This window comes from Diabrotica virgifera, chromosome 3 (assembly GCF_917563875.1).
Source record: "Diabrotica virgifera virgifera chromosome 3, PGI_DIABVI_V3a".
Taxonomy (NCBI): domain Eukaryota; kingdom Metazoa; phylum Arthropoda; class Insecta; order Coleoptera; family Chrysomelidae; genus Diabrotica; species Diabrotica virgifera.
The window spans coordinates 73570707-73584128 of NC_065445.1; the positions used below are offsets into that span (position 1 = coordinate 73570707).

Here is a 13422-nt window from a genome sequence, read left to right on the forward strand (position 1 = left end):
AAATGCAAAGTTTTCCCGTTATTTGGCTTTGAATATTTCAAATTATGCATTTGACGAAAAAGCTAACTTTCAACATGCCGTATCTCGGTTTATATTGGTCGTAAAAAAATTATAAACTTTGTGTTTCTAAAAGATACAGTTTTGATATCTACAGGTATAGTGATTAAATGCATATTTTTCAAGCTATTCTTAAAAAACCCTCTAAAACAGTCGATTTTTTCGTCGAAAAACTGATACTTTCAACCGCGAATAACTCGAAAAATATTAGTTTTACGTTGCCATGTTAATAAGTTTTACGTTGGCATGAACAAATATGTTGGCATGTTAATAAGTCAAAGTAAGAACATGTCAAATAACAGGAATTATGTTGGTAGCAGTCTGATTTTTGCATGAGAGTTTAATGAAAGGGATAACACGGGACGTTTTCGTAGTATGACGTTCGAAACCTGTAACCTGTTCCACAATTAAAACCTCCCCTGTTCCAGTGTTCTCGTTCTCGTACATCAAAGTTTGTCTGACTAGACACCGTTAAGCCATTAACAAATTTTCAGCTTGCTATTAATAAACTTTTTTTGGTACGCGGGATCCAGACCTAGGTAGGTGTTTGACTGGCCACTGCTTTGACACCGCTAGAGGGCGTAATTGAATTTCAAAAATTAAAAAAACAAAATTTTACAAAATTTACCTAATGAAAGGGCACTAGAAATCCAATCATCGTATTCTTCATGAAATTCTGCGCATAATTTGATTTCACAAGTTTAAGTCTACCTTTTGAAATAAGAGGTGGGGGTGAGTGGGAACCTTCTTATGAAAAAATGGCTGTAAGTCCGGTCTGCTAAATCGAATTTTGCATACTTGGTCTTGTTGAAAACAGCTATTTTTTATCAATGCAGTAGTCTTATTTTCGAAATAGCCTAATAAGTAATATGCCAGCTAGTAGGCGTAATTTAATTATTTTCGGAAATCTAGTTTTCTTTGGAGAATATTAAATACAACTATGCATTTTTAATCCTGTATTACAAAATTAGACCAAATTAGCAACATAATACCAAAAACCGCATGTCGATACCTTTTTTCTATCTCGAGATATCTTAAGAAACGTGTAAATTTTAAACAACTGTTAATGTCACCGGTAAACGAAGTTAAGGAAAAGTAGTGTGCTATGGAAAAAACAAAGAAACATTTTCCAGATGTAAACGTATATAATTAATTAAAACAATAATATCTAAGACAAACAACACTATAAAATAACAAAGAAATAAAAGCAAATACTTACTTAGCGACGACCTAAATGTTCAAATTGTTGCTCATCATTTTCGATGTAAGCATTTACTTTTTCAAGAAAAGATTGAACAGCTTTCGGAATGCTTTGAATGGGTTTCGTATTCTCTAGATTTTACATAATGTTTTATCGAGTAGTGGGCCTAGAGGTCCGTAAAGTTGGCTTGTCCACTTTTATATAACAATCAAATTTTCATGCCATAATTTAGTGCTCATTTAGTGCTAATTTTGTACCGCCGTCCCGAATTTTGTGCTCTTTATTTATTTAAAAAAGCAGGTGGACAAGCCAGCTTAACGTTAAGCTGGCTTGTCCACTCTTAGTACACAATGAAAAAATAAAATTATTCAGATTCTAAATAGGCTATAATTTAGTGCTCATTTAGTGCTAATTTTGTACCCTAAACATTATAATGAAATATTTGTTTAAACAATTTGTTATAAACAAAATTTAAAAAAATTAAAAAATCGAAAAAATTTGTATGCTAGAATTTAGTGCTCATTTAGTGCTAACAAAATATCCATATCCTGAATTTTGTGCTCTTTATTTATTTAAAAAAGCAGGTGGACAAGCCAGCTTAACGTTAAGCTGGCTTGTCCACTCTTAGTACACAATGAAAAAATAAAATTATTCAGATTCTAAATAGGCTGTAATTTAGTGCTCATTTAGTGCTAATTTTGTACCATAAACATTATAATGAAATATTTGTTTAAACAATTTGTTATAAACAAAATTTTAAAAAATTAAAAAATCGAAAATTTTTTTATGCTAGAATTTAGTGCTCATTTAGTGCTAACAAAATATCCATATCCTGAATTTTGTGCTCTTTATTTATTTAAAAAATCAGGTGGGCAAGTACGTTCAGATGGCTTGTCCACTCTTAGTACAGAATGAAAAAATAAAATTATTCAGATTCTAAATAGGCTATAATTTAGTGCTCATTTAGTGCTAATTTTGTACCATAAACATTATAATAAAATATTTGTTAAAAAATTTGTTATAAACAAAACTTTTAAGAATTAAAAAATCGAAAATTTTTGTATACCATAATTTAGTGCTCATTTAGTGCTAACAGAATATCCATATCCTGAATTTTGTGCTCTTTATTTATTTAAAAAATCAGGTGGACAAGCTAGCTTAACGTTAAGCTGACTTGTCCACTCTTAAAAATTAAAATATCGAAAATTTTGTTATGCAGGAATTTAGTGCTCATTTGGTGCTAACAAAATATCCATATCCCGAATTTTGTGCTCTTTATTTATTTAAAAAATCAGGTGGACAAACTAGCTTAACGTTAATCTGGCTTGTCTACTCTTAGTATAAACAATGAAAACATAAAATTATTCAGATTCTAAGTAGGCTATAATTTAGTGCTCAGATAGTTATACACATTAAAATAACATATTTGTTTAAACAATTTGTTATAAATAAAATTTTTAAAAATTTGAAAATAGTAAAATAAATTCTTTTTTAATAATTTGCTATATGATGTCTTTTGACATGATGTTAAAATTAATTGAAAAATTACCAATTAACGGAATAGTCATAAACTGTAATAATGGTTGCCCTCAAAGAACCCGAGAAACGAATTATTATTTTTTGGATAACTTACTCTTTAAGGAAGCTTTAAGCGAAGTGGAAATGCAAGAAGCATTAACAGCTGACAGAGATTGTAGCAGAAGAGGATGCTTAGGACAATCAGAAGTGCAATATGATTCAAGTGGTACGTTTTAAATGATTAAAATCAACAAAAGTATTTTATTTTTCACGTGTACACATAAATTAAAGAAAATCCATATACTTAAAATAATTTCTTTACAGGTCCAATTATCTTAATTCAATTAACGGACATCAGGACATTAACTCATCTGGATAACATCCCGATAAAATTTCCCGATGTACTTGGGACCTCTGATTATTATTTACTGGTAGGAGTAATCCGTTACATTAACAATGACCTTACGTCGACTAATGGATTAGGAAAACTGTCCATGGGACACTACACAACAATCTGTCGCAGAAATAATCTGTGGACCGAGTTTAATGATCTCAATGCAGGAACACAAAGAACTCTAACCAAAGATGTGGACAAAAAAGTCAACATAGAATTTCTAATATACATTAAAGTTGAAAAAACGTATAAATAAAATCAATTAAAACTGTATCACCATGCCTTTATATTTAGACTGTTATTCTTTTCTACATTAATAAAGAGCACCAAATTTGATCTCACGATGTCTTATTTAGTTATTTGCACACAATTTGCGCTAAATTGGATCACTATAAATTTTCTTTTTTATTACTGTTTAAAATTTTAGTGTTTTATAATAATCTTTATGGTACAAAATTAGCACCAAATGAGCACTAAATTATTGCATAAAAAATTTTCGATGTTTTAATTTTTAAAAGTTTTGTTTAAACAAATATTTTATTATAATGTTTATGGTACAAAATTAGCACTAAATGAGCACTAAATTATAGCCTATTTAGAATCTGAATAATTTTATTTTTTCATTGTGTACTAAGAGTGGACAAGCCAGCTTAACGTTAAGCTGGCTTGTCCACCTGCTTTTTTAAATAAATAAAGAGCACAAAATTCAGGATATGGATATTTTGTTAGCACTAAATGAGCACTAAATTCTAGCATAAAATTTTTTTCTATTTTTTAATTTTTTAAAATTTTGTTTATAACAAATTGTTTAAACAAATATTTCATTATAATGTTTATGGTACAAAATTAGCACTAAATGAGCACTAAATTATAGCCTATTTAGAATCTGAATAATTTTATTTTTTCATTGTGTACTAAGAGTGGACAAGCCAGCTTAACGTTAAGCTGGCTTGTCCACCTGTTTTTTGAATAAATAAAGAGCACAAAATTCGGGACTGCGGTACAAAATTAGCACTAAATGAGCACTAAATTATGGCATGAAAATTTTATTGTTATATAAAAGTGGACAAGCCAACTTTACGGACCTTGGGCCTAGCGCCAAAAACAAAGGTCTTTAATCCGTCCCCACAAATAAAAGTCTAAAACAGTTAAATATGTTGCTATTCAATCTACTCTTGAAAGAGTAAATGCTTGCATCCAAAATGTTGGGCAACAATTTGAACATTTAGGCAGTCACTAAGACTAAGTAAGTAGTTGCTTTTATTTCTTTGTTATATTAAATAGTGTCTTTGTCTTGTTGTTTTAATTAATTATATACGTTTACATCTGGAAAATGTTTATTTGTTTTTTCCATAACACACTACTTTTCCTTAACCTCGTTTACCGGTGACAGTAACAGTTATGTTTAATATTTACACATTTCTTAAGATATCTCGAGATAGAAAAAAGAATTTGGTCTAATTTTGTAATATAGGATTAAAAATGCATACTTGTATTTAATATTTTTCAAAGAAAACTAGATTTCTGAAAATAATTAAATAACGCCTCCTAGCTTGCATATTACTCATTAGGCTATTTCGAAAATAAGACACTTACATTGGCGAAAAAGAGCTGTTTTAAACAAGACCAAGTATGCAAAATTCGATTTAGCGGAACCGGACTTACAGCCATTTTTTCATAAGAAGGTTCCCACTCACCTCCAGCTCTTATTTGCAAAGGTAGACTTAAACTTGTGAAATCAAATATGCGCAGAATTTTATGAAGAATACGATGCTTGGATTTTCAGTGCCCTTTCATTAGGTAAATTTTGTAAAATTTTGATTTTCCAATTTTTGATATTCAATTGCGCCCTCTAGTGGTGGACCTACAATTATGAAAATAATTTCGAGGCTTTTCCCGATGCAGCTTTGGTTATAAATATTTTTTTCTCAAAGCTGTACTATAAACGGTTCCTGAGATATGCCCGAGAGCCATTCTTATTGGGACACCCGGTACATTTACAGGGTCATACACTATATTTTGACCCCCCTGTAAACTGCTTTATTTACAGAATTAGAAAAAAATATAAAATACAAAAGTTATTTGATTTTTAAATTATGATTTTTTGACATATATATCATACTAGTGCGTCATCCATCTGGGCGTGATGACGTAATCGACTATTTTTTAAATGAGAATAGGGGTCGTGTGCCAGCTCATTTAAAAGGTTATTTAATTCTCTATTAGTAATATAAATATTAAGATGCTTATTTATACAGGGTGTCCAAAAAAAATTTTTAATTAAATTAACACAATAAGAAGAATGTTATGTTATAAAAAGAAGAATGAAATTAAAATAACACAATAAAAAAATTTTTTTTTAATAAGATTTAATTTTTTTTATACATTTTTTTTGTATACATATTTTTTTGTATACATATTTTTTTTTTTAATTTTTTCAATATAAAAAAAAATATGTATACAAAAAAAATGTATAAAAAAAAATTAAATCTTATTAAAAAAAATAAATAAATAAATAAATAAAAAAAAAGTATAATAAATTATAAAAAAATAAAAAAGAAAAAAAAATTAAAAACACAAAGAGGGTGTAAACCTCCGCGGAGTTGATCCGGGTTGAAGCCTTATCGCTGTGTAAAAAAACATATATTTATTAGCATTTAGTATTAGTATTTAGTATTAGCATGTAGTTTTTTTTTTGTCGATTTATTTATTTGTAAATTAATTTAGGTTGGTTAGGGCCATGAATGAGGAGTATACCTACTGGTCAATTAAATGTTTCCACTTCTACATATGTATGTATGTATGTGCGTGCATAAGTATTATATGAGCGCACATGTACTTAATGTATTATGTAATGCAATGTATTATATTTGGAATATTGTAGCAAACAGTAATTTATTATCTATCGTGGCTGAATGGATCAAGTAATCCAAAGCCAATAAGGAAAAAAAAAAAAAAAAAAAAAAAAAAGAAGAATGTATGTAATTTATTTAATTCAAAATACATTCCACTGCTGTCAGAAAACAGAAATAAATGTTTATGGAACAAATAAACATTACTTTTCACTTAAATTCAATGTTCAAGCTGCCACCCATCTGCCTCTTGGCAGTTTGAACATGAATTTAAGCAAAAAAGCAATGTTTTATTTGTGCAATAAACTTTTATTTCTGTTTTCTAACAGCAGTAGAAGATATTTTGAAATAAATAAATTACGTAGGTACATTCTTTTTTTTTTGTGTCAATTAATGAATAAAATTTATGAACAAAAAAGACGATTGGGGATGTTTTCACATTTTAAGTACAATTTCTGACGTTTTGGTTTGTTTTTTTTTGTGGCTGTCAGTTTATTGAATTTTTTGCTGTTATTTTTTTGCATTTTGAAGTTTTTTATAGTATACAAATAGTTGTTTTCACAATTTTATATTGGAGTTTGAAATTTTATGGTAAGTTTATGTTATTTTACGATAAATTTTGACAACGTACAAAGCTAACCTCATTGACACAGTTAAGGAATGCTTGTGTTTAATGTTCCGCCAAAGTGAAGAAAATAACAAACAGAAAATATGTTATTCAATTTTTTTATAAATTGTTTATTTATTTCTTAATCAATGACATGAAAATAATTTATTAAGCTACTTCAAATGTAGCTGTAATTCTGCACCAAAATTTTAAAGCAAAACTTACTTTGACATTTTATTTTTTGATAACGTCAAATTTTAACCCGTGATCGGAGCAGTAGCTACTTACTGTCACTTGCTGTTGCGTTTAGTAAATTTCCGACTTATTTCGTATGCTTTAAATGATGACGCACGGGTAAAGAACCCTGGGTTCAACTGTATGTATTAAAATTTTCAAAATCCGTTTGCACATTTGAAAAGAACACGCTTCAATTTTTTGTGCCGACATTTTAATGGCAATAATTTTGTTCTCAGAATTCTTAATTCGACATAATTTCAAAATTGAAATCATCGAATTATTGTCTGAGCAAAATATTAAAACGAAACATTAAACTAAGTTTTTTGTGGTCTTTTCAAATATGAAAACGGATTTTGAAAATTTCGATATACAGGTTGTTGTTTCAAGGTCACAATGACCTTATATTTCTTGTTAATCCGGTCCTGGATTTTTCTTGTGATTAGTAGTTGGGTCGTTTGGGTTTTAAATGACACATATTATGTGTACCAAGAATCAAAAAAATGTACAAGGTAATTCTAAAGTTATGGATCCAGAAAGAAATGGGCAAAACCGATAACACACCCTGTAACTCGGATATAAAAAACGTTAAAGCCAATAAAATGAGGTATATCTAGAATCAGCTCAGTGAACCCTATTCACCAATTAAGTATTTCCGTTTCCCAGTGAAACACCCTGTATAATAGTAAACAATTTTAAATAACTATTTTAATTGTTTCTGTAGGACAAATTTTAAAACTATGTAGAAGCAAGATCTTCAAATAAGCCCTGCTGAAATAAAGCCAGCGTATAGTGAATAATAATACAATTTAAACTTAAAATCTTTATATTTTGTGACAGAAACCTTTAATTATTTTGACATTTTAAGGCATGCCGTAATTTATTAAAGATTCATTAGATTAGATGATTATGAAACGTAATCATTCAACAAACAACAGAGCCTTTCTTTGTAACATAAATAAAAAAAATGAACAAAAATAAAGTTCATTGTAGCTTTGACAGCACCGTCATCACAGCGAGTATTCAAAACCTGAATCAAATTTATTCGGCTCTGCCCAACAAGCTAACAAAGGCTAAAATTTCACTTCTCCTTGTCACAATTTCTTACTGTCACGTACATTTGAAAATGAGTTAATTTAGTGTCGTCGAGGGGCTATTAAATTGAAAGACGAAAAGAATACCTTATATACAAGATGTTGATTGGACCCATCAAGTGATAATAAAGGAAAATGTTTGATATTCTTTAACTTACCATTTAGCATAAACTGAGACAGTACTCGTATGTATTTATTTTTCTAAACACAGCCTTTAGTTAAGGAGCTACACTAAAAGTGTTCTTACAAAAACAAGATAATAAGATGCGATACCAACAGTTATAAAGTACGAGGGCTATCCTGAAATTTCGTTACGTTTTGATCTGTAGCCGCTAGGGGTGGGGCAAGCGTGGCCATCTTAGCATCGTGGCGTTCCTCCGTCCAGTAGCTGTCCAGTAGTGATGTTGATTATAGTTACTTTCGAGTATTCGTTACAATTCGTTACTTTTGTATAAAGTAATCATTTACAGTATTCGTTACTTTGATTACTATGATTACTTTTGTTACTTTTGTATTTGAGTAGCGGTAATCATATCGAGAATCGTATTTCTCAGTAGGTAGGTATTTTGTATACAGTAATCATTTGCAGTATTCGTTACTTTGATTACTATTATTACTTTTGTATTTGAGTAACGGTAATCATATCGAGAATCGTATTTCTCAGTAGGTAGGTATTTTGTATAGGTATTCCGATATAATAACGACCTTCACGAAGTACGAAGTAATCAGAGTAATCAAAGTAGATACAATAGTCGTTACTCGCTCTGTTACGACTGGTACAAAGTAATCAGAGTAATCAAAGTAACCAAAGTAGATATAATACTCGTTACTCGCTCTGATACGATTGGTACAAAGTAACGAAGTAATCAGAGTAATCAAAGTAGATACAATAGTCGTTACTCGCTCTAATACGATTGGTATGAAGTAACGAAGTGATCAGAGTAATCAAAGTAATCAAAGTAGATACAATAGTCGTTACTATCTCCGATACGATTGGTACGAAGTAACGAAGTAATCAGAGTAATCAAAGTAACGATTTGCCTCTCTGTATAGTAATCGTTACTTTCGGTATTCGTAAGTAACGAGTACTTTGTAACGAATAGTTACTTTTTCAACATCACTACTGTCCAATAGTGCGAAGTGACTGTCTTTTCTCGCTATTTTACAACAGCTGTTTGAAATGTGTGCCGCGATCGAAAACCCCGCCAGTTGTGAGGTGCGATAATAGGGTTCATGTTGGATAAAAACAACAAACCAATTAAAACTTATGCTGTTTATGGGAACAAAATGATCACTGAAGGTGGAGTGCGTCAATGGTGCATTAAATTCAAAAATGGCCGAACCAATGTGCACGATGAAGAACGAAGTGGATGAAGACTTATTGACCTGCCCTCGTATTTCCCAAATGTGATTTAACTCATTTCTTAATTTAGTTTTTTTCATGTAGAAACTCTAGTTTCACTAATTTTCCAATCAACATTGGCATAAATACACTTTAAAGAGTTTCTATTGTACCCGATAATATCAGCTTTTAATTTACAATGACTTACTTTAGACAAGACAATAGAATTGCTGCCGGTTATTTATTTGGTGTCTAGTCAGCGAAAAGGGATAATACTGATTGTACGTCCACTAAACCGTAAATACAAGAGAGAAAAGGCAATTTTAACAACGCAACGGCACTTCTAGCTAAAATTGGTATGTATTGTTCCTAAAATGTCCACTATATTTACTGTTTGAAACAAAAGCAGGAATAAAGCTAGCAGGAATTAAGTTATGTTTAAAACGGGCTTTAAAAATATGTGTTTTATGTGGGATTTCTAATGTATTATGAAATGGTAGCATTTAATTCAAGGTGTAGAGAGGCAAAATAATCCATAAAATCTCACATATAATCTACAATTTGTAAGCTAGGCCTCCCTTTATTTTTTAAATTTGTTCAGCAAAAATTAAACGCAAAATAAAAAACTGTTCAGAGTTTAGAGTTTAAGCTTAGCTCGCCGTGTGTGGCGCACTTTAAAGCGCGCCACGCACGGCGAGCTTTTTAAATATTGATGTGATCTTGATTATTGATATGAGATAATATTTTTATATGTCATTTAATTTAATCAATGCATTAATAATAATCTAATTAATTTACCAGATCACATATCAATATGTTTTCAATCTCAGGGCTTTTTATAAAATTAATTACTTACTTACGTGGCTTCTAAGTATTTCTCAATGGTTCCTAATCGGGATAGGAAAGAAAAGAGTAAAATAATAACACATATGGGTTACAATTGTAATCAAAATATTGTTTATTTTATTTAAATGGCAATCACTGCTTAATATTTGCTATATCTTATTATTCTTAAACATAACATTTACACATGGGGATCTTATTTCCTTTTGGTTTCCAATTGAAAGTTTTTATTAACATTGAACTATTATGATTTATTAGCAACAATTCTATTTAAGTTTGATGAAGCTTTTCTGATATTATTGATTATGTTTCTTCAATTTTAAATGTGGTATTTAATACGAAAAACCCATACATTCATGTCCAAACAAATGAGACTGACCTTTTTCTGGTGAACTGAGAATGTCTTCACACAAAACCCGTTTCCTGCTATCCTTGGCTGCAATCAAAACCTCGTCCTGGCTTCCAGTAATGTTCTCCTCTGAAACTAGCTCGTATAGCTCTCGTTTCCTGCTTCTGTCGTGATGCTGTGTTCTACCTTTTTCGAAACTGCAATCAGCTACCGGGAACTCTTGGCTCAAGGAGGTTCTTTTACTCTCAACCTGGCCTACCTCTCGTTCCACGATAGATACTCCACACTCACGGAACTACACCGGCTTTCTCACTCTCCGTACACTACCGTCTACTACTGGACTTCACTTCTCGACAGCTCAAAACATTCTGATCTCTATTTGCCATTCATTCCCCTACTTTCTAAATATCCCTTCCAGATTCACAAATCAAACTTCCACCACCAACTCTCATTCGCAGTATTCCTCAAAACCAATTTTTAATCTTTCTAAATATGCTTAATGGATTTCAAAAGAAAAATAGTTAATTCCCATTCTAAAATTACTTTCTACTAATTACAAAATTTAATGATCTATTATCTAATTCAACTGAGTCTTATTTAGCATAAGCTAATGATCGAACCTTCCGCGAACAACGATAATGACCTATTATCGATTTCACTTGAGTTTTATTTAGCATAGGCTAATGATCGAACCTTCCGCGAACAACGATAATGGTACGCGCCATTCACTTTGTTTGTTCTAAGCGCATTGTCCCGAGTTTCGTTTAATCACTTCTTAAAATTAAATATAACAATTTGTTGTATACAGGTTGTTCTAAATTTATATGCCCGTGGTTGAGAAAATTGAAAATATTTTATATTAAATTGAATTCTGTTTATAATTATCAAAATTTAATTTTCATATCAAATAGAAATATAACAATATAAATCCAGAAAAATAATTTCCTTTATTTTTTATAAGAACCCTGTATATCAACGTTAATAAAAACTGAAAGTCGTAATATATTGCCCTGCTAAGTTAAAAATAGATTTATCAAGTTTCTGCTAATTATAGAGACCATGCATGAAATCCATAGAGGTTTCTAACCCCGCTGTGATAATCCATGTCATCTCGATAAGATTAATGGCATTGTTTTTGGGCGCATATTAAATCGTGATCAAATTTTACACCTGACTGTTAAGCAAAATGTCCCTCGTTGTCTGACGTAGACGCATTAGCGCTGATTGAATTGAGGAATGGAACTCAGTTTAGGAAGCAATCAAAAGTGCATCTGGCGCTTACGACCAGCTGCGTCGTCGGTTGTATACAGTGCATTATTTATTGCCCTACTTTCGATGTGCTACTAGCAACCACTGCGGAAGACAATAAGTGACAGATGTCTCGTGTTACAACACAAACAAGCAACAGATAAAACATCTGATACATAAAGAGCTATACGATTTTTGCGACAGTCGAAGATATATTGGTATGTATTTGTTTTTGAAACATAGTAGACCAAAATACAATAGTAATAGATTACTATAACTAAAACATCCATTAATCTGCATCACCACGATAAAACAACAGACAAAAAAAGAATGATTTTCGAAAAAATAGTTTTTTTAAACTGAATAGGTTTATTTTAAAATTAAAATTTTTTATTGAATATCTAATTTTTAGGTTCCTTTCAGAGACAAATTCAACGTTATAGGATTATAAGCCATAGGGCTTAGCTATCCTTCTGTAATTACTTTATGTAATATGAGAGGAAATAATTAAAAATTGCTGATTCCCGGATGATGATGATCCCAGATACAAGTAGGGATTTACAACATCAAACCGGTCAATCCTGATTATGTGTGGCTGAGTATTATGTTGCTTCTTCGCTATCATAATTTTTGTCTTCGATATGTTTAGTGGACCAAATATTTGACTTCCATTTTCAACCAGACATATGAGATCAATTAAATTTTGCTAAAAATTGTTCATTTTTCGGCCATTGATTAAGATGCCCTTATCTTATCTCGTCCTTAGTGTGCTTGCTCTCTCTGCTCTCCTTTAACATGTTCTCGGTAGATATATATTAGATAAATAGTTGTGGAGGCAGTATACATCCTTGCCTGAAGTCTTGTTCTGGAAGGAATTCTTTTGAAAGTGTGTCAAGTGCTTTTACTGATTCAGTGATGTGCTTGTATTGATCAGTTATAAGACTGTTGCGCTAGGGATACTTCTTTTATTATCAGCCAAAAGTTATGCCATGATTTGACGTTGTCAATTTCCTTGACTTTTCGATCATTTTTCTAATATTTAACAAGTAATTGGACTTCGTAAGTCCTAGGTTTTCACCCAAAGTAATCGAAAGTAGAACTGGAAGTCGATATTTGAATGCTTCGTGTAACTTTGCGCCGATTGATAAACGATTTTACTAATTTTGAGTCATTTTTACCAAACTTTGGGTAATCATTGTTTAAACAAAAATGACTTCAAAACCGAAACTAAAGATTCAAACTGTGTTAAATGTAATATTTCTGCACTTCTGGTTAGAACTTTTTAACCGGAAATGGTATAAAAACCAAAATTTTACATTTGTTCTCATCTTGCTAAGGCACATGGAATGATATATCGCTTATACTATTTCGGTGACTTTAAAATAGTACTTACGGTTGCAACTCTAAAACCGGAAGTCCGATGTCAAATTTCTCATCTTTAATACCATCCATGGGTTTAAGCTTTCATTCGACACCTCATTTTTGTCATTCTATCTGTATTAATAACGGAAGAGTTGTATTCGCGGACGGACAGACAGACGGACAGACAGTCATGAAATCCGAAGTATATATTTGTTCTCGTCTTGCGAAGACGCGTCGAATAATATATCAGTTGTACTATTCCGGTGACTTTAAAACAGTACTTCTAGTCGTATTTCTAAAACCGGAAGTCTTAGGTCAAAT

At 30.9% G+C, this 13422-nt stretch overlaps 2 protein-coding genes across 3 annotated transcripts in view; one reads left to right on the forward strand and one right to left on the reverse strand.

The window, feature by feature from the left end:
* Positions 1-13422, reverse strand: part of LOC114335720 (E3 ubiquitin-protein ligase TRIM9) — a 470622-nt gene that overhangs the window by 377087 nt on the left and 80113 nt on the right. The gene's annotated exons all lie outside the window — the stretch shown is intronic.
* On the forward strand, positions 2804-3454 carry LOC126881132 (uncharacterized). The gene is made up of 2 exons (XM_050645195.1): positions 2804-3002; positions 3101-3454. Exons 1-2 carry the CDS (start codon positions 2921-2923, stop codon positions 3424-3426), a joined length of 408 nt encoding a protein of 135 aa, XP_050501152.1. The 5' UTR covers positions 2804-2920; the 3' UTR covers positions 3427-3454.